The sequence below is a fragment of the Dermochelys coriacea genome, chromosome 7 (assembly GCF_009764565.3).
Source record: "Dermochelys coriacea isolate rDerCor1 chromosome 7, rDerCor1.pri.v4, whole genome shotgun sequence".
Lineage (NCBI taxonomy): Eukaryota > Metazoa > Chordata > Testudines > Dermochelyidae > Dermochelys > Dermochelys coriacea.
The window spans coordinates 48597629-48618791 of record NC_050074.1 but is presented as its reverse complement, the minus strand read 5'-3'; the positions used below and the strand labels follow the sequence as shown (position 1 = coordinate 48618791).

Below are 21163 nucleotides of genomic sequence, written 5' to 3'. Positions count from 1 at the left end.
CCTGGAACTGTAGGGCCGTGGGCCCCTGCCACCTAACCCTGCACCTGGGGCTCTGCTCCTGGCCCCACTCTGTGGAGGGGGTGCTGGGCAAAGAGGTTTTGGGGGTGGGCACTGTGGTTCTCAACCTGCAGCCCAGATAACATCATGGGGGCTGTATATGCTGCCCGAAATGATAAATATGTTGTGAACCATGAGTTAAGGGTAAGGAGGTGAAGAGATTTGGGGCTGATTCTTTATAGAAAAGGCCTGAAGGCCTAAACAAGCCATCAGGGGCTCTTGCTTTCTGCAACTGTGGAAGGTTGGGCTCCAGCATCTGCCTTTCCCTCTCTAACTGCCTCCCCGAGCTGGGCCTGTGCCCCTCAAGCCTGAGCCGTAGGCTCCCCCCAGCCACCACTGGGCTGGGACCCCTCTAGCATGCCTCCTGTTTCAGCTCACAGGCTCTTTGTGCCCTCCCCAGCAAAGGTAGAGTAGCTTCAGGGTGTGCCTAGGTTCAGGTTCTTTGGCAGGTGCCCAGGTGGGGGTCATGCCCTGAACTGCAGCCACAGCAGCTTCTTGGCCTGCTCGAACCAGCTGGTAGCCAGCTCCCATGGGGCTGTTGGAGGGAGGGAGGGGGTAGGGGTGGGGGAGTGCTAGTACGGCTTTATTGTCACATACAAAATTTATATGTAGAAAGGATAAATAGTTCTGGGGGGAGGGGTTATAAATAAGGTGTGACTGTGGAGGGGATAATAAACAGGGTGTGTGTGTGGGGGGGGTGTAATGATGGAGATTCTCTTCATTATCCCCCCTTCGTCCTTTGCAGGCTGCCTGCCCTGACCTGGCGCCCAGTACTCCAGCAATGACCCCCTGAGATCAGGAGTGCTGAGCCTGGCCTGTGGTCAGTCCATGTTCCCTGCAGATGGGGGGTGCTTGCCCAGGGGTGCGGGAGGCAGTGCCTGACTTCTGCCCTCCCCCATCAGAAGGAGCAGCAGGCTGGGCTGGGTGGCTCACATCTGGTCCCCGGCCTCGCTGACATTCAACCGCTTCCACAGCTGCAGGCTCGTGGCCCTCATCTGCCGCACGGACTCCTCCTGGGCCTCCAGCCACTGGGACAGGACCCGCAGCGACTCACTCTGCAGGACTGCAGGGGAGAGAGGAAACCTTGTAGGTGGCGCTCCTGGCCCCCCAACCCCCTTCTGGCCCTTCTTGCCTATGGCCACGGCCACCACGGGCTTAGATCTCATAACCTGCAGTAGAGGGGCCGCCTCTAGCCAAACCATGCCACTAGGGGGCAGGCCCGCGCGGCAGCACCCACTGCTGCATCAGCCCCGAGCTCCCGCTGAGGCCGAGAGCCTCCTCCGTCACGCTACAGCGTCCCCTTGCGGGCAGCCTGGGAGCGCAGCTAGAGAACAGGGTGATGCTCAGGGAGTCTGCCATTGAACCCAGGAGGATCCCACCTATGAGGGCATGCGAGCTGCTGCCACCAGGCCGGCCCCCCTGCCCATCCGTTAGCAGCGACCCACGCGCGTTATCCTGCTCCTAGCCCTCTGCAGCTGCCGGCAGCGAGCTCTCCCCGAGCCAGTGCCCGGCGAGGGCTGAGAGTGGGAATGGAGCCTGTCTCTGCTACAGGGAGAGGGTGCCACTGGCAGGGCTCAAACCCAGCTTCCTCCCCATACCCACCCGTGCTGCTGTCCCAACGTGGCCACAGGCTGGGGACCCTTTCCACAGTGATCTCCCTGGCTCAGGGTGGTGGAAGGGGCAGCAGGAGGATGGGAGGTGCAGAGAGTGGGACGGGGCAGGGGCTTAGCTCCTGCTTCCACTGGGGATGGGATGTGGGGGCCCCAATAGTACCTCAGCCTGGCCTGTGAACTCTGCCCCTGTTGGTCGGCTACTGAAGTGGCTCCTGGCACAGCTCCCACATGGCACCTTGCTACCCACGCTGCCTCCTTCACCCCAGGGGCAGCAAGTGCTCTGATTCTACATGGGCCACTCCTGCCACTCCCTGCCCAGGTCCCATTTGCCCAACAGGTGCCCCCAGCCCAGTGGGGCAGGGCCAGCATGGCAAGTGCTGAAGGAGATGGTCCCACGTACCGCTCAGGTACACGGCCAGCGTGGCGAGGGTGAGGCTGGCCAGCACCAGGGCCCCGAGCAGGGCAAAGAGGGCTGTGCGGCAGCAGGCAGGGTGGAAGCAGGAGCAGATGGGGGTGGTGCGGACGGCTTGCAGTGTCGGCAGGAGGGCTGGCCCAGCCCCATGGAACTTGGTGGAGTGGGCCTGAGGGGTCTGTGGAGTGGTGGACTGAGACAGGCCGTTCCCTGGGGGGAGAGATTAGAAAAGAGTAAGACGCCAGCCACTAACACTCCCTGCCCTGGTGCCCCCTTAGTGCCCAGCAGCCCCACTGAGAGGCATCTGCATGAGGGCAGGTGGTGAGCTTTCCTGCTGCAGTGCCAGGCCCATGCCATGCAATGGACCCACTGCAGGGCCATGCCAGTGCAGGCTGTCCCAATGCCCCTCCCGTGCCAGTCAAGGCATAGCGCGGCCTGACCCCTGGCTGAGCAATCCCAGGGTGGCAACAGAATCGGTCGGGTGTCAGGTGTCCTGAGGGAGCAACCAGCCCGATCTGAGCAGACCCCCCCCACCCCGTGACTGCTCCTTTCCTCCACCACCTCAGGGCTATCCCATACTTGCCCTATCTCTGGGGGGGATTTGGCATTAATTACCCAGGCTGACACCCCCCCGCCCTCAACAGCTGCTGGATCCCCAGAGCTGATCTGTCCCCTGACCCCCAGTACTGAGAGCCTCTTTGTTTCAGCCCCAGACTCTCCCCCCACCTCAGCCATCACCATGCTCCTAAAGCGACCATGATGCTTTGGTCTGTGTAGTGCCCTGCTGCTGCCCTCTAGTGGTGGTTGATGAGCCTGCTATGGCCCTGGCTAGCTGAGCTGGACCCTTTAGCTCAGGCCAGAGAGATCCAGATATCAGAGGTTCAATCCCTGCTGCCCCAGCCCAGCTGGCCTGCAGCATTGCACAGGCAGCAAGGAGATTAGGGATCACCCTTGGCCTGTCTGGCGCTATGGTCAGAGTTCCCTCCCAAGTGAAGGACACAACCACTAGCCCCTGAGGGGGAATGGTCCTCACCCTCCGGGGCCTTGTGGCCCCCAGACACCCACTACAGGTCACTGATGGACTCCACCGAGTGCAGGTTGATCTCTGCCAGGTCGTTGCCATTGAGGTCGATGGGCTCCCTGGGTGGGGAAGTGTCTGCCTTCATCTCAATTTCTGCCAGAGAAGGAGGAGGAGCTTTGAGGCCTGCTGGCTTGGCCTCTGGCCCTCAACCTGGTCAGTTTCACTCTGACTCTGGTTAGTTTCAGTGGAACATAGCTAGTGATGGAGGTGCCCAAGGCAGGATTGTTCCCTACACTCTATTCCCCATGGTGTGTCCTGTCCAGGTTAAATGGCCAAGTTCTGGGGCTCTCACCACCTCTCCCCAGAACCCATGGGGGTACCTGTTAGCCTGGCCCCCACAGCGCTTTCCCTCCTGTTCCACGTCCTGCCAGGTCTCATCTGGCAGCTTCTGGCCATGCAAAACCCCTTCTTGTGTACAGTCTCCAGGGGAGCTGCAGATGGACTGGAGTGCATAGTCCCACTGCTTGGTGCAGGCTTCCGGTCCCCCCAACCTGGCGTCACGTCTAAGCTGTGCCAAGCAGACATCGCTATAGTTTTTAACAGCTGGTCACGCCCCCGAGCACTTAGCTGGATTTATCCCACAGGATGCAGCAGCTGTGTGATTCCCGGCCAGCCCATGGCAAGACTCAGTGGCTGCTGTGAGCTGTGCCCTAGATGGGTATCACATACTGATGTCATGCTACTGCATGGCCATAAATACACAGCTGACTTGTTAATGCCACCGGGCTTAATCATGCTAATGTCCCGCTCTCCTAAAATGGCTCCTGTCCTTAGCTGTGGCCATGCAAAATCCAATTGGTCTGGACATCGGAACCTAACTGCCACCTATCATTTAATAAGCAAAACCTTCTGCAGAATGGGACAAATCATTGCTAAGAGGAAGCAGTTCATCACTGCCACCCACCCAGAGAGCCCCATTGATTCCTCATGCCCTCCCCATACCCTTTTCTTCAGTCCCCACAGTTTTGAAGGGTCAGTTCTGGTTACTCCTGTCGCTCATAAGGGGGCCCACCTTCTGTCATCCCAGGAAATGGTTGGCCCTTTTCTAAATTGGCAGTAGATGGCTGGGGGAGGGAGGGCAGGCTGGCGCCTTTCCCGTCTGGCTCACTACTGTGATCCAGCCTTTATCAGCACTGACATAACGTACAAGAATGGTTAATGCACATCTGGAAACATGGGCAGGGGGAGGGTGTTGAAACCCCATTGCTGTCAATGGGGTGAGGTTTTCACCCCCCATCTATTCCACAGACTCACTGCATGACCTTGGGCAGGTTGTATTGCTGCTCCGTGCCTTGGTTTCCCCAGCTGTATAATGGAGGGGGTAATCCTCCCCCCCCCCCCCGCCCACCTCACAGACATGTTAATGCACATGGTGGTGGTGGTGCTCAAACCTGATGGGCAGAGGCTCTGATGGCTGACAATGAAGCAGCGATGGACGATGCTGACTAGCAGTGACTGACTAGCGCGCGTTGCTTTGCCCACAGACCAGATACCAGCACCGCGAGTGTCTCTTTGCCAATGCCCCAGACTTGATCTCTGGGACCTGTTCAACCCTTGGCCTCTCTGATCAAGGACACCAGGTACAGCCAGTTGTGAAACTGCAGTTTGTCACATGAGCTGATGAACCAGTCACAACCTTGCCAGAGCCTGTTACCAAGCCCCCCCGCCCCCTGGCGTCGCCCAGGTCTGATGCTCCCGTTTCAGGCTCAAGCTGTTTAGCAGGAGTCATCTGCTGCCAGACTCCTGGAGCTGCGTGCGGAGACACCTGGCCCATGTAACATGTAGCCGCTGGCAGCAAACACTGGAGCCTCTTAGCCCTGTCACCTTAATATAACTGTCACACTGCCAAGCTGACCAGGGAGGAAATTCCTTCCCGACCCCAGAGCTGGGATTGGATGGACTCTGGTGCGCAAGCCTCACCAGCCAGGCATCTGTACTAGCTATGGATGAGACGCTTGCTTTGTTCTGCTACCCACACCACAAAGCCAAGTGTTGCTGCAGCCTACATGCCACAGGCTCCCCCTCCTGTAGGATTTTGTTTTTCTGCTTCATCGGGCCCCAGCTAGCTCAAGCCAAGCCCAGCATTAAGGTGTTTGTGCTTCGAGGGGTTTAACCAACCCAGCCCCAGTGTGCGGCGCAGCCATATGGCCAGCCTCAACAACCATGGGGGGGCTCTAGCAAACTCATGAGAATTGTCTTAAAAACTGTGAGTTTTTTTTAAAGCTATTTTGGGGTCTTTGCCTTTGTTTTCTCACTTTTGAGCCTGTTGGACAACTCTGGGTCACATTTTTCAAGCTTGTCTCTGCAACTATAATGGCTAGAAATGTACATTTAAAAAAAGGTGCTCACATTTTCATGTGTTCCCATGACTCCAGAAGCTGGGGCTTTAAGGATCACCAACCTTAACACAGCACATGTGACTCACTGCCCTGTGTGGTATGGGTCCTCCTCTGGACCAATTAGCAGAGACTATGAATCGATTACAGGCCCCCTAAGCACAAGCTTGGGTCTTTAGTACTGGAGGGCCATGGGTCAATCCCATCATGTGTCAGTCAAGATAAGTGAGGGCTGGAGGTTGGTACTTTAAAACAGAGGTGCTGCAGCTCATGAAGGTCCCCTGCAAACAGGTTAAACTGGCACTCGTGTTTAAGGAACTCCCAGTTCCGCCAGCTTCTCCCCGCTGCGCACTCTCTGCCGCCCTAAGTGTGAGCTCATGGCACCCCTCTCTTGTGCCCAACTGTCAGGGAGGGGCAGTGCTCAGCCTGGGATTAGCAGAAGTGCAGAACAGGCACTGAGCCAGCCCCATAGGACGGGGGCAGGGGGGAACCAGGGGTTAATGGGGTATTAACATCCTACTAGGCTGGCAGGAGTGCCAGTGCAGTTATCCCTACATGCCAGCCTGTGCTGCCAGGAGCCTCGCTGGGGGTCAGCCTGGCCTTGGACCCACCTGCACCCATCTCCCCCATCTTGGGCCTGACCTGGGGGGGCTCCACCTTTAAGCCCAGCCTCTCCTGGGCTGGGCTCATACTGGGGCCCCCTCTTAGGCCTGTGCTGGCAGCTACCTCCTCCAGTCTGATCTCGTCTGGGGTCTCTGTCCTCCCAGGGCTGGGCCAGGTGGCCTCACCCTGCCCCTCATAATCCTATGGCTGCACCTGGCAGGATGAACACCCAAGGGAGGCAGCTCAAGGCTGGCATAGGAGCAGGGGAACAGCTGCCATGTTCTCCATCCCACCCCCTTCCCACACGCTGATGGGTACGGTGCCCCTGCCGACCGCCCCCCCCCCGCCCCCCGTACCTTCTCCAGCCTCCCTGGGCATCGCTGTGGGGCCAGCAACCGCTGCAGCCGTTGTGCCTCTGCCAGTGGCCATGCTGCGGGAGCCGCTGGAAGAGGGCCCCACGTCCCTTGGCTGCTGCCCGGGAAGCCAGCATTGGTGCCTACAGCACCAGCTGCTTGGGCTTAAAATAGGCCAGAGAGGAGCCCACGCCACGGAGGAGCTATAAATAGAGGGGGAATGAGCTGGGGCGGGGGCGCAATGGGCTCTATTCGGGGAATACCTGGGATGCCACCACAGCTGGAGGCAGCCTGGGCAGCAGCGCAGGCTGAACCAGAGCTGGAGAGGGGAGAGAGGGCCCAGAAGCCGGGTAGGAGGGGGAAAAGGGGCCCCAGCCCATGACTTGTCTCAGACCCTTCTTCAGAGCTCTGGAAATAGTTAACCCCATGAGACCCATATCTGCTTCATGGCTGGGAATGAGAAGGGCTCAAGCCTTCTGGAACACCCTCCACCCCCAAATAGGAGCAGGGGCAGGGGACACCCCCCCCAACTAGTCTGAAGCTGGAACTGGAGGGGCTGCTATGGCAGGGTGGTCTGTGCGACTAGGGACTGGACTTGACAATCCAGGAGGGCCCTCCAAGCTGATGATCCAGATTGGGGAAACTGAGGCACAACAGAGCAAGTGACCTGCCAGAGGGTCTGTAACAGCGCTGAGGAAGGCAAACCTGGTGGTTAAGGCAGTGAACTGGCACTCGAGGGACATGGGGGGACTCCCAGTCACTTAGTCCCTCCCTGTGGGAGGAAGAATAATTCTGCCTTGTCTAATTACTTTGTAGGGACTGACTCTCACTAGGGGTGGGTGCAATGGCTGGTGAGTCCCTGGCTCTGCCTTGTGTGCTCTGCCCACTAGAGAACACTGCCTCTCACGTGAAACCCTGTTACTGCATCATCTTCCCTGGGATGAGGACTCTTGCTGGTTCCAGACACATCACATCAGCTGCAGAGGAACATGACAATCCCATCAGGGAATGGGAATTAAATCAGATTACAAAACCCCCTGGGGTATCCTTGGGAAAGCTTGGAGACCTGCACCCTCAATTTCCCAGGCAGATCCCATGGTCCTTGCACATTCAGCCTACCCCGCTGATGTCAGTGGAAGTTTGACGTATGCAAAAGCAGCAGGCTGGCATTTGCTCGGTGCAATGCAAAGAGGATGACCGGCACCCCAGACAGAGGGCCAGCACACAGCCAAGGTGCTCCATAAGCCCTACCGTGGGGTTTCAGCAAAGCACAAGCTTGGTGGGGCCCCTTTGCGGGGGTGACTTACACCCAGAGTGTGGGGAAGGTGGCAGGTTTCTTTGAATCAGAAAACCAGAGTTCAGCTCATCTATCCTGGACAGCAACTTGCTCCAACTCACCTCTGCTGAGAACTCCAATCACCGAGGAGCTGTTGGTTCATGCTGGGCACTACATAAGAACCTGTGACCCCACACTGGCAGAGGGCACAGAGGGGGTGTCTAGAGGTTTACAGGGTGGCATGTGAGGGCTCTGCCAAAGTAACACACTCTTAGCCACTGTGAACTTGCAGGTGATGTTTAAGGCATGATGGATCTAGGCTGGAAATTCTGACCTTGAAGTTAAAAGCAGGTCACCAGGTGGTGACAGGCCTGGGACAGATTCTGCTCAGCCAGGGGGCAGGAGATGCTTCCCTCTCTTTGCCTGCTCAGGTGTGTAAGCAGAGTGTCCCTGCTTATGAAAAAGAACCCTGCTTTCCGGGTGTCCTGCTTATGAAAAAAAACAAAGGCGTGTCCTGCCTTTCAGCCTTCACAGAGGAGACAAGTAGAGCGTGTGGCTGGGTCCATGAAAAAGGGCTTGCAGGGCTGCCTGGCTGGCAAATGTTGCAAAGACGGGTGAGCTTAACATCATTATACAGGACAGTGTTGACCAATCTATGCCGGTAGCACATATCTGTATATAATATTAATCAGAGCATAGTAGCTGCACCATGCATTAGTTTGCACAAAGCACAAATAGCATTAGGCTCAGCCAGTTTTATAACCTAAATTGGCCTATACCTTTGCTCTCATACTATCCTCTATGCTGTGTAGCCCACACCACCTTGCAGAAGTCAGGTTTTGGCTTAAGCAAATAGAGGCGCTGTTGAGTTCAGGTCAGGGGAGTGTTTTACCATAGCAACAGAAAGGGAGTTACTCTCACAGGTGAACACAGCCTGTCCCAAAAGAGGAGGACAGGACATAAGATTGTTCTACACCAATACAAACCTAGGAGGTGCCTTCATGCCCCAGGGTACCTGGAATGCCTGTGTTCAGAACAAAGCGATAAGGGGTACACTATGGTACCAGAACACAAGACACAATGCTGAGTGGTTACATGTAGTTTCCCATGTACCCTGTACTTGTAACCAGGCAGGATACAAACTGAGGGCTGTAACTTTGGGAGCACACTGGCTGTGTAAGGTGAACAAAACAAGGCTGCACGAGCCAGCTTCTGGAACTGACAGGTTTCAGAGTAGCAGCCATGTTAGTCTGTATTCACAAAAAGAAAAGGAGTACTTGTGGCACCTTAGAGACTAACAAATTTATTTGAGCATAAGCTTTTGTGAGCTACAGATGCATCCGATGAAGTGAGCTGTAGCTCACGAAAGCTTATGCTCAAATAAATTCGTTAGTCTCTAAGGTGCCAAAAGTCCTCCTTTTCTTCCTGGAACTGTATTGAACCTTTTTCCTTTTCTATATTCTTCTTGGCTTTTAGCAATAAATCCACTGATACTAGGTATTGATCTCCTGACTATTTCATGACGAACCAAACTGTGGTCAAGCAATGGCCTGTGTAATTTATCAACACCAGTATCTTGTTAATTAAATCACGATCCAGAAGGCTTTTATTTTACATGTAATGACATGGTCTCAAGCTTGCTACTTGCCAGCACTTGACTCGCTGCTCTTTGGTAAATACACTTTAGTGTGCATGTTCACTACAAACATGTCTAAGTGCTGTGTGTGTGAAGCAGAGCTGTGTGCGAAGGGGGAGCTGGGGCATACTGTGAATCCCATGAGTGGCCAGTGGACCAGGGGTTTGGCACTCCAGAGCCTATCATGAACCTACCAAGGAACAGCAGAACCTGCATGGCTGGCGAAGCCAGGGAGCTGACCCCTGGCGGGGCACAGACAAGATTTCCTCACATTAAGGTCAAGTAGTAGCAAAGGGCCTCACAACCCTGGGTACCCCTGGGAAGCATCACAGAGCCTCTAAGCAAAACTCCCCATCTGGGCTTGTCGGGGCAGCAGAGAAAGACACCAGCTTTACACAGTTAAGGCTTTTGTTAAGTTATATTGCATTCACATAGCAGTAACACATCATTCTGGTTCATTTCATTCTTTGGGGAGGAGCTAAAGAGTGAACAGGGAGTGGCCAGAGTGGAAAAGGCATGGTGTGATTGGACGTGCAAGCTTTTCACTTTAATTTGGGGGTGGGAGCGTAATAAATACTGCTGGACTGTGATTGGCTGAAATCCTTTCCCTCATCTGAAGTCATCTTAATGGACTGGTTTTAGTCGGCCATTAATTTGAAGCTGTAGGAGTGGGGCTGGGAGTCTGATCACATCCAGGCTGAAGCCATGGGGAGGAGAGACCACGGTGGGGCTTCCGGGGATGTAGAACATAGAGATGGGACCATGCCACACAGCTCAGCCATCCCTAAGGGATCAGGACTTAAAAGCCAGGGGCCAGTCAGTGAGATCTGACCTGCTGCCAAGACAAGGGGCATGGGAGCCCATGGCTCTTGGCTTGCTCCCCTCACTAGAGCATCTGATGGCCAAGGCCCATCACAGCTCACCCCCAGCCTTTTGCACAGTGCCAGGGCCCCTCTTGAGATGGCAGCAAGAACATGTGCAGCTGGCCCTGTTCCAGAAATGCAGTGGTTGGGGGAGGGAGGGGGATCCGGCGTAGGGGCATTGGGGGCAGGGAGGAGGCCAGGGGTGGGGAAGTCATGCTGCCTCCTGAGGATTTGGGGCCTTTGAACTGTACTATCCTCCCTGCCAAATTCCCCCACTGCTTGCGACTTAATGCCCAAGGCAGCTCCTTGCTGATCTAAAGGCAACTGAGTGCCTGTTACTCACTGGCCATTGTGGCTCTCGCTAGCCCTGGCCCTCAGAGGAGATAAGAACCTCCTACGAGGAGCGACTTATGGAGCTACTCCTTTAGCTCACAGGGTTGGGGCATGTGCTTTGGGGGCGGAAGGTGCCCTGGTTCTGTCTCTGCTGATGCAACTCATGTTGGGTGTGTTCCACGGGGCTAGATTTTCCCTGGATGAACTCGTCTGGGACTGGGCATCTCCCCCACTTTAAAGGAGCTATCCCAGCATGGATTCATTGATCGTTTTATTTGTGGGAGGGAAGGATAGATTCTTATGGCTGGACTGGGCAGTCCTGGCTGATCCCCTAGGAACAGTTGATCATCCTGTGGCAGATTTATCCATCTAGCCAGGAATAAAGGGCACGTCAGTGTAGGAATTTCCACGACCACCACAGGCTTCCTTCTCCCCGGGTTCCATGTCTACGGACCTGCTGAGGTCCCATGAGCCACTCCCTGATCCAGGTGGTCACCTGAGCTCCATCTTCCCCTCATAGGAAGACTTAGGGCAGACCTGGGAGCCCATCATGTTTCTGTCCCTCACTGCGATGCAGATGTCCGGATACTGGGCCGGCGCAATGCAGTCAGGGCCCCTGATGGGCTCGGTCCACCCCTGCTTCTCACAGCTGGCGCCCGTCCATCCGCGGTAGCAGCGGCAGCAGAACTGCCCCCATGCCCTCTGGCCTGGCTTGTCCATGTCCAGGTGGTTCGTCAGCACAGGGTCCGCTCCCCACTGCTGCTGGCTGAGGTGCAGAAAGGCTCCCAGCTCATCAGGGCGCTGCCTCACACACCGTCCATGCCCGTGACACAGCTGGCGGCTGCACAGCTGGGCCGCCGACGTCACGTTCACCACGTAGGGCCCCAAGGTGTGGGTGATGTAATGGCGGAGGCTCCTGCAGCTCTCCTGGGCGGGGGGGAAGCCACATTTACACCCAGTTCTGCTATAGAGGCTGGCATGACCGGGGAGCAAACACTGTTACCTGTCTGCCCCACTAATGCAGCCCAGCCCTGCTCTAGAGTGACCCCACCTCCAAACTGAGCTGGGTCTCAGGGGCCCATTGGCTTGTAGGCCTCCCTGCCAAGAAAGGGGAGCAGCCAGTGCCAGCTATGCAGGGCCCCTTGGGAAGGGATCTGAGAACCGACACACTCATCTCACTCCTAAGAGTGAGTCCCTCTTCCCAGACACCTCCTGCACAGCTGCTTGCATTACGACTAACACATAGGTGAGTAAATGCAGGCATCGGACCACGTGGATGGGCACCGTTCATGCCACGTGGACAGAGGGCAGGTCCACCAGAAATGAATGTACAGACTATTGCAGCTCTTAGTATCTAGGTGACAACCCCCTGGGTCTGCTGAGGGCCTGACTGGGGCGAACTGGGGTACTTACGGCTGAACGGGAGTAGGAGTTGTCCCCCCACAGTGCCAGACCAGTGGCGCCGAGCGCTGCGCTCTCCCCAATCGTATGGACCAGGTCAGCCTGACCGAGGAAAGAAGGGAACAAGAAAGGGACATTTAGACAAGGAACATTTGGGCACCAACTCTGACACCAGTTGCTGGCAGCATGTTACCATACAGTGCTGTTTGCTTTGCTGGTCTCATGGCACTGGCACCGCATCGTGTGTGTGTGTGTGAGAGGCAGTGCCCGTAGGATCGGTACCTGCCCGGTTCTGGACAGGTGCAGCATGATCCTGAGGGCACTCACGAGGCATGAATGTAATGTTTATGTTGGCCTGCAGGTGATATTGGCATCTCCCATGACACTGCATGTGCCCCCAGTACAGCACATGGCACTGTCGGGGCAGCACGTGAGCCGCTGGCCCCACTTGCACTTGGCAATGCCCCTCATTCAGCAGTCAGTGTCACTGATGTGCAATGAGCCCTAAGCAGAGACCAAAACAAGCCGGGGTTTGCACTGACTGAGGCTGTGTCTACACTACAACAATAAGTTGACCTATGTAAGGTTGACTTACAGCCACCACATCAAATTACTGCGGTGGCTGATGTTCACACTGCCCTCCTTCTGTTGCTGGTGCTCGTCCTCACCAGCAGGGCTTCCACTGACTGAAGAGGGGTAGTGGGGGGACTGAGATCCAGGGAGTGGAGACTGTGCAGCTGAGAAGCCAGGAGCCGACTTTCTTGTAAATTTCACAGCTCCAGCAGAGCCCTGAAATTGACAAGATGGCCAACAGCAGATGTTACTCCTGAGGGAATTCTGTGCCAAAAAATTAAAAATCCTGCATCAAAAAAGTAAAAATTATGCACATACAATTTTAAAATTTTGCAAATTTTGTCAATAAATATATGTGGCTCCAGCATGGGAGTGGGGAGCACAGGTAACTGGCTGCATTGAGGTGAGAGATCATCCTGAAGCCCCCACCTCTCCCAGTACAGCGACTGGCAGTGAGGCTGCACCTGACCCTGACACAGTGCAAGGGCTGGGCCTGCCCCAGAAGTGTTTCAGGGCCCTGCCCCCTTGCCAGGCACAACAGGTGTGGGTGGGCAGGCTCAGCCCAGCAGGATCCAACTGTGGAGAGGCTTAATGCAGGGGGATCTAGGTGTGGGTGAGAGGTTTCTGTGTGGGGCAATCTGGGTGCGGGAGGCTCAGTGGGAGATCTGGATGCACAGGGGCTCGTTAAGTGGTTCCGGGTGCAGGGGCAATGGGACTCTGCAGGGGATGCAGGTGAAGGTGGTTGGGGCTCAGCAGGGGAGGTCTGGGTGAGGGGAGATGGGACTCAGTGGGGGGTCTGGGTGTGGAGGGCTTAGTAGGGGGGGTCCAGGTGCTGGGGGAATGGGGCTTGATGAGGTGGGTCCAAGTGCAGCTGGTTGGGGCTCAGTGGGGAGGGGGCCTGGGTGTGGGGGGGAGGCTTGTCGGACGGGTCCAGGTGGAGGGGGGTAGGGCTTGTTAGGATGAGGGTTCGATGGGCCTGCTTAATGGGGGAGCCCCAGCTGCTGCCGAGGGGATGCTGCATGCCAGGCTCCTGCTTCCCCCTCTCCGCAATTCCTCTATCCCCTTTTCTTCTCCATTCCCATCCCCTCACTCCCACATTCCCCTCCCTCTGCCCTATTCCATACCCCCTTTTCTTCCCCACTGCCTCTTCCCCCCACCCCATCACTTCCCTCCCTCCCCATTACCCAGCCCCACCTCAGGCACTCACAGTTGCCCAGAAAACAGGAAGTCTCCCAGCACACAGAAGGGGAGCCCAACTGGCCCTAGGACTCAGGAGGCTGCGTTCAGCGGCAGTCAGCAGAGCCCAGATGCAGCCTCCTTCAGCTGGGCAGCTCTGCACTTGCAAAAATGAGGGGGGGCAGTGGCATGTAACCCCGTGTACCCCTCATGCCTTGCCTCTGTTTGGGGGGGGCAATAACATCCCATACACCCATGATCTCCCCCCTCCCCCCTCAATGCACAGCTTCCCTTTAGCTTCCCTGGCATTTTCTGCAGGGAAGCACAGGAATTCTATGGGGGGGAGGGGGCGTTTTCTGTGGGTGCGCAGTCATGCAGAATCCCCCCAGGAGTAATCAGATATAAGGAAGGTAGTGTCTACACAGACACTACCTTCTCCTAACCACACCGACATAAGCATCTCATTGAGGTGGCTTTATGATGTCAGCATAGCAGGGGAGTTACATTGGTGGGAGGAGTATTTCAGTGTGTACACCTACACTATTTTGTCAACAAAAGCTGACTTTCCTTGACAAAACTGTGTAGTATAAACAAGGCCTGAGCCAACTGGACGTATCCTGATTACAACAGCCCCCACTCTTGCTAGCCCCTGGCTGTCCTAAAGGTGCAGCTTCACCACCTGGTGGCTATCGGCGGCTGACCCAAGGCTATTCCCAACCACCAAGAAGGCTGAAGTCTAGCAATGAGCAGGATACCAGGCGCATGGATCTCCAGCTCTGGTTCTTTCCTATGCATCCCAATCCCTGGCTCTTACCTCGGACAGGTACTTGGCGGAGCGCCGATAGGAGACTCGGGAGTATGCTATCACAGGCAGGGGCTGCTCCAGGCCAAACTGTGCCACCCGGAAGGCCTCTTGCAGGCGGTGGTGGACGTAGCTCTGGCGCTTGGCCGGCAGAAGCTTGGGTGGGAGGTAGATGCTCGGATAGAGGGCGGTGGAGGCCTCCCAGAGCCACATAAGCCGGTTGTTTCGCAGCACCTCCATGGCATTGCACTCCCCCGTGTAATTCCCCCCCTTCCTCCAGTTATCGTTGAAACAGTCAGGGAACCTGTAGAAGCCCCACAAACCCCAGGGCCTCAGCTGCTTCCCCAGCACCAGTGTCCTCTCCATGAGCTCCTGGGCTGCCCCCTCAAACTCTACCTTGGCCAAGTAGGCTTGCTTCTTGGCGCGCATCTCTGGGAACCTCTCCTGGACCCACTGCTCAGAGGCCTCCTTGTAAGTTGCCTTAGGGCCCCAGTTCCGTCTCCACAGCGGCCTCCACTCCTCCCAGTCAACCACGGCCAGCCCATGGAAGTCTGGCTGAAGGAGCTGGGTGATCTCCAGTGAGGCCCTCTCTAGGTGCTGCTTGAGGCGGACTTTCTGGGGGATCCCCCCATTGTGGCGCTCGCCCTCCGGGGAAATGTAGGGGTAGAGTCCAAATTTGTTCTTGTAGAAGATGGTCATGTTCTGGCCCTGGAATGCGTTGCCTTGGTTCTCCACGATGGCGTAGTCCTCGAGAGGCAGGGCAACCCCAAAGTGCTGGTGGCACCGGGCTGTGGGCATGTTCCACACCACCAAAAACGGCTCATGCTGGAGAAGGGGGCCAGTGGATGCACTCTCCCAACTGCACCCTCTCAAGGGTGGGATGGCTCCGAGGCAGAACAGGACCCAGGGCCAGACAGTTAGGCACAGAGTCATGGTGGATGTTCTGCAATTATGTCCGGTCCAGACCCCCTCCTGCTTCCTTCTTGAATGAACAGCCTACAAGAGGAGAGCAAATCAGAGGCAGGGTGAAACCAGGGAGCCACACCTGTTCTAACATTAAGGGGAACAGCTTGTCCATGGCTTCCTCTCTCAGCCCCACATCCTCTTCCTTGAGCTCCACCCATGACAATGGGAGCAACCAACACAACCTGCACGCAGGACAGACTGTGGCAGGTCACCCTGGAATGCTGGGGAAAGGCCCCAGCCCATGTCACCCACGTTGGGCTAAGGAGGACCTGATGCCAGCTGAGAACTGGTCTCTTCTGGATACATCCTGTGACTGCCCAAGGTCAGCTTGTGGTTGAGCCCATTGGGGCTCCAAAGGGCTACTGGAGAGGACAGCTGTGCAAATTATGCCCCAGGACTGAGAAGCATAAAATCCCATGGCTTAGTTTGCTCTGGGTCCCTCCTTGTCCTTTGTTTTCCCTTCCAAATTACAGGTGTAATGGGTATTGAAACCTATAGGTGGTGTTTCTATGATTGTATCAGTGCATCCCAGTAAGCCCTCAGCCGGGGCTTTGTCCACCCCCATGATGCAGTCTCCCCTGTTTCCTGCCATTTGGATTGGACCTCATCTCTGACCCGGCCTTCCCACCAGATCGCACTTTGACCAGGGACTTGCCCTCCACAGGGAAACAGCCAGAAGTCCCAGCTGACACCCGTGAGCACCATCATCCCTGGATTGGTGCCCCAGGAAAGGAGCCCCTGCTTGGCTCGTCCGGGTGCAACTCCCAGGCTGGGATGCACGAGGGGATCTAAGGCTCCTAATTCCCAGTGGAAGCTGGGAACCTTTGTGGATTTGGGCCTTAAGTTCTTTGGGGCAGGGAGTGTCTGTTATTACGTACAACTGCAGAGCCGTCCCTAGGGTACGGCGAATCAGGGAGAATGCTCCGGGTCCCGTGCTTTGGGGGGCCCCGCAGGCCAACACAATTGGCCAGCGCGGTTGGTCTCAGAAGTGACGGGTTGGTCCCAGAAGTGACAAATTCGTCACTTCCCCCATGGGCCCTGCATTCCCCTTGGGACAGCCCCGATTACAGGGTCCTGATCTTGGAACACTCCTACAATGAAACAGCCACATTCTTGTCTTCTGCCGCCGCTCTGATCTGCGGCCAGGGCCTCAACAGCGGGTGGCTAAGGGCAACGCTGGGTTCTCTCTGCTGGAGAGACACCAGGGTAAAGGGATAGTCCTGCATGGGCACCAAAAAGCTCACGTGGGGGAACCTCCTAGGGGGAGATTTGCAGGCAGGGGTACAAGTAGGGCAGTACCCTCCAGTACACAGTACTGGCAAGAGATTTTTAGTGGGTACGGGGTACCAGCCCCACCCCTCCAGAGGGCAGGGTGGGGCTGTGCTCTGCCCTTAAAGGAACAGAACAGGGCTAGGGAGAACATTCATACTTTAAATGGCTTTAACAGCATAATACATATGCTAACAAACATAAATAAAGGCTTTTTTAAGTTTGTTAGCATAGGTATTGTGCTGCTACGTTGGTCAGGAGTCCTCAAGGGGAGCGGGGGGGATGTTTAAACAGTGTTTTTGATTCTGTTTCTCCCCATTGGTCTGAATTATCCATGACATTCATACTGCATCACATCAAGTCCAAATCATTAGAGGAATGTCTCCGCTTCCGCTGACCAGAGGATGTTTGGACTGTGATGTCAGTCCAGTTCTGCAGCCTGGGGGGAATCAGGTGTTGTACCCAGTATACCTAGAATTCTTCTTTGCAGCCAAACTAGTCTAACATGCATTTTGTTAACTGGAACTGGAGCAGCAAAATAAAGAAAACAAATGCCTCATTTTCCAGCTTTGTAGGTGAGAGAACTATAAGTGAAGATTATAATGCCAGACATTGACAGCCTTAAACCAGCTGCCTCAGGAATCTGCCAAAAACTTTGCTGAAAATACGTTCTTCAACTTAGCAACAGAGCTAAGGTTTATCACACATCTGCCCACCTTTATTCAAATGAAGCTCCTTCTGATCTGACAGTTTAAGCATTGTCAGTTTCATCCAGAATGATTTACAAACTTGGAACCTAATCCTGTAAACCCTTAATCATTTGATCAATTCCACTGAAGACAATGGAACTATTTGCATGACTATAGACCACTTTTGTGGACTGGTAAGAGTTTCAGGAGTCTGTTCCTATAAAAACAATGAGGAGTTCTTGTGGCACCTTAGAGACTAACAAATTTATTTGGGCATAAGCTTTCGCTGGTTATAACCCACTTCATCAGGCATCTTGTGAAGTGGGTTATAGCCCACAAAAGCTTATGCTCAAATAAATTTGTTAGTCTCTAAGGTGCCACAAGGACACCTCATTGTTTTTACTTATACAGACTAATACAGCTACCCCTCTGAAACCAGTTCCTATAAAGCAGAGGTGGGCAAACTGTGGCCCAGAGGCCACATCTGGCCCTCCAGATGTTTTAATCTGGCCCTCGAGCTCCCACCAGGAAGCAAGGTCTGGGGCTTCCCCTGCTCTGGCACTCCAGCTGGGGAGCGGGGGGTCTTGCCCCACTCTGCATGGCTCCCAGAAGCAGTGGCACATCCTCCCTCTGGCTCCTATGCATAGGGGCAGCCAGGGGGCTCCGCATGCTGCCCCCATCCCAAGTGCCGCCCCCACAGCTCCCATTGGCCGGTAACCTCTGACAGTGCCTCTGCATAGAAGCTGCAGGGAGGACATGCCATTGTTTCAGGGAGCTGCTTCAGGTAAGTGCTGCCCAGAGCCTGCCCCCTGCCCCCCTCCCATGCCCCAACCCCCTGCCCCAGCCCTGATCTCCCTCGACCCTCTGAACCCTTCAGTCCCATCCCGGAACATCCTCCTTCATCCCCAGACCCACCCCAGACCCCAATACCCCAGCCAGAGCCCTCCCACCCCCCAACCCCCAATTTCATGAGCATTGATGGCCCGACATACAATTTCCATACCCAGATGTGGCTCTCGGGCCATAAAGGTTTCCCATCCCCTGCTATAAAGGAAGTTGAATCCCCCATTGAAATGCAATGTTTGGGTACAATACCATAAAGCAGTTAAGGATACAGTTCTACTTAAAATTTGTCTTTTAATAAGTCAGACATGCTGAAATGGCTTCTCACCCAACTCCCATATTCCGTATAAACAGACTGAATACTACATATGTGGGGGGAAAGTGAGTAGTTAAGCATGTTGATGTTTGTATACAAAGAGGGGTGTCAGAAGGGACGGGGAGAGCGTGGGGTCCCCGGGCTGGGGACGGGGCATGGAGGAGTCACATGAAGGGTCAAGTGCCCCCCCTTGTGTCCCACCCATGAGTGCAGTACCAGCAAGAAATGATTTCTACTTCCACCACTGTTTGCAGGGGGCAGTTAGGCACCACTGGGAGTTGGGCACTTCATGCTCAGGCTGCCTGTAAGTTGCAGTACCAGCAGGGAGCATTAAATCTCACGCTCATGCACAAGCCATGCCACTGCCCCCCTCCCTGCCCCTTGGCGGCTCAGATGCACCCTCCCTGCGGTCACTCCAATGGCCAGCGAGATGAATGCAAGCTGGGGGAAGGAATCCAGAACAGTTCCAACTTTCCCCACTTAAGACTCGATCTGATGCCCATTGGAGTCAGTGGAAAGCCTCCGGATGGCATCTATTGGCCTTGGACCAGACCCGGCTGCATGGGGCCAGGGCAGCCAATGCCAGCTTGCTTCTCCCCAGCTGCGACAGAGATAGCTTCAGAGAGAGAAGATTAGGAACCAGATCAGTCTCGGGTGCCGCGTGACAGCCCAAAGCCATGTTCTAATCCCCCCAGAATGCACTGCCTGGGCCTCACTGCCTCCCAGCACCCCGGAGACAGGCTCTAATCCGCCCCCAATCTGCTGCTCAGAGCTCAGTTACAACTGACCTTGTTGCTTGAATATCACCTACCTTTTCCCCAGTCTATTTTCACAGCTCCAGTAATTCTAGGTCTGTGTTTTCCCAGTACAAACACTCCAACACTTAACTATACACTGCACTCGCACCAGCAGCCCAGCCCTCCTGGGAGACCCTATAATAACAAACCCAACTGCAACACCCAGCATTTGCAAGCAACCCTACAATAACAAACCTGTGTGTGTATAGTCCAGCACTTCCAAGCTACCGTACAATAACAAATCCATGTGTGTATAGCCCAGCACTTCCATACAACCTACAATAAACTCACCTGCAATAACCAGCACTTGCAAGCAACACTACAATAACAACCCTAAGTGTTTATAGCCCAGAACTTCCAAGCAACCCTACAGTAACAAACTTGTGTGTGTATAGCCCAGCACTTCCAAGCAACCCTACAATAACAAACCCAGGTGCAACATCCAGCCCTTGAGAGCAACTCAAAAATAACACCCTGGTGTGTGAATTCCAGTGCTAACAAATGACCCTGCAATAGTAAACCAATGTGTGCAGCCCCTGTGCACCCGACAACCCTACAGTATCAGTGTGCATGTAACTAGTCCCTCTTGAGCCCTTAGCGGGGTTTGATCGATGGCACTCGAAGCGCAAGCACTATTTGAGCTAAAGAAATACCTTAGCAGGTATTTCTTAGCAGGCAGCTGGAGTAGACCTTTAGCCTCTTACATGAACCAGCCACTAGAGGGGGACAGAGACACACTTTCCCCCGTGTGGGTTTCATGTGCGGTTGAGCAACTCTGCAATGACCAGTCTCTGGATATGAAGCACACCATCAGAAGCAAGCTCCCCACAGAGCAGGACACTCCACCTCACACCTGCCAGAACAGATGCAAAACCTGCAAACACAAACACACACACATACACACCCCGTCCTCACAGCACACCTTTCAAGATCCACGGGTCTTTCACATGCCAATCAAAATGTGCTGTACCCCATCCAGTGCACTAAATGCCCCAACAGCAACTATGTGGGTGAAACCAGGCAATCACCATGCTCTGGAATGAACTCTCACAGAAAAATGATAAAAGACAAAAGCACCCCATGGCTGAACTCTTCTCACTAGGCAACCACTCTTTGTCTGACAACTCAGTCCTCAGCCTCAAAGGAAACCTGCACAACACTTACAAGAGACAAGCCTGGGAGCTTAAATTCCTAACTCTGCTAGACACTGAAAATCCAGGATGGAACAGACACAGACAATAGATTTATGGCTTATCACAACAATCTATAACCCACTAACAACCCCTCTCAGCTGCTTTCCCCACTCTAACTGCAAGGGTGTTAATGGGCCACCGCACCTTGAGTGGTCCCTTGAAACGTGTGTTAACTACTGATGCTAAATAATTGTTCAAATCTGGTATTTAATTGTGGCACTTTGAGGAAGAGCTCTGTGTAGCTCCAAAGTTTGCCTCTCTCACCCACAGAAGTTGGGACAATAAAAGATATTACCTCACCCACCTCTAATCTCTCGTGTCTAATGTCTCTCTAATAACCCCTAGAGTCAGGGAGTACATGGGCATGTGATGGGGAGGGGACATTTTTGCTAAGGAAGCTTCCAAAAGGAGCTCAGCAACATCTTTAGATGCGGGGATATAACAGGTGCCCGACAGCTTCAGCAGAGATGCTGTGCTAGCTGAAACATTGCCAGGTCAGTACGACTGGCCCCACGGAGCTCACACAGTGCAGTATTCAGGGATGCACAGACAGCTGTTCCACACTCAGAGCTCCT

The 21163-nt window shown here is 54.8% G+C and overlaps 2 protein-coding genes across 4 annotated transcripts in view; both read right to left on the bottom strand.

The window, feature by feature from the left end:
* Positions 1 to 885: 885 nt before the first annotated feature.
* On the bottom strand, positions 886 to 6648 carry LSMEM2 (leucine rich single-pass membrane protein 2). The gene is given in 4 exon segments (XM_038409114.2): positions 886 to 1120; positions 2071 to 2292; positions 3116 to 3256; positions 6459 to 6648. Coding segments are annotated over 4 exon segments (570 nt in total). The 5' UTR covers positions 6532 to 6648; the 3' UTR covers positions 886 to 986.
* A 3118-nt stretch (positions 6649 to 9766) lies between these two features.
* The window catches only part of HYAL3 (hyaluronidase 3), a 22076-nt gene continuing 10679 nt past the window's right edge, over positions 9767 to 21163 (bottom strand). For all 3 annotated transcript variants that reach the window (XM_038409802.2, XM_038409801.2, XM_043518358.1), the window contains exons 2-4: positions 14528 to 15511; positions 11977 to 12066; positions 9767 to 11490 (exon numbers count right to left, since the gene is read on the bottom strand). In XM_038409802.2, coding sequence (XP_038265730.1) covers positions 11056 to 11490; positions 11977 to 12066; positions 14528 to 15448 — 1446 coding nt within the window. In that variant the 5' untranslated portion in view covers positions 15449 to 15511 and the 3' untranslated portion in view covers positions 9767 to 11055. The remainder of the gene's footprint in view (positions 11491 to 11976; positions 12067 to 14527; positions 15512 to 21163) is intronic.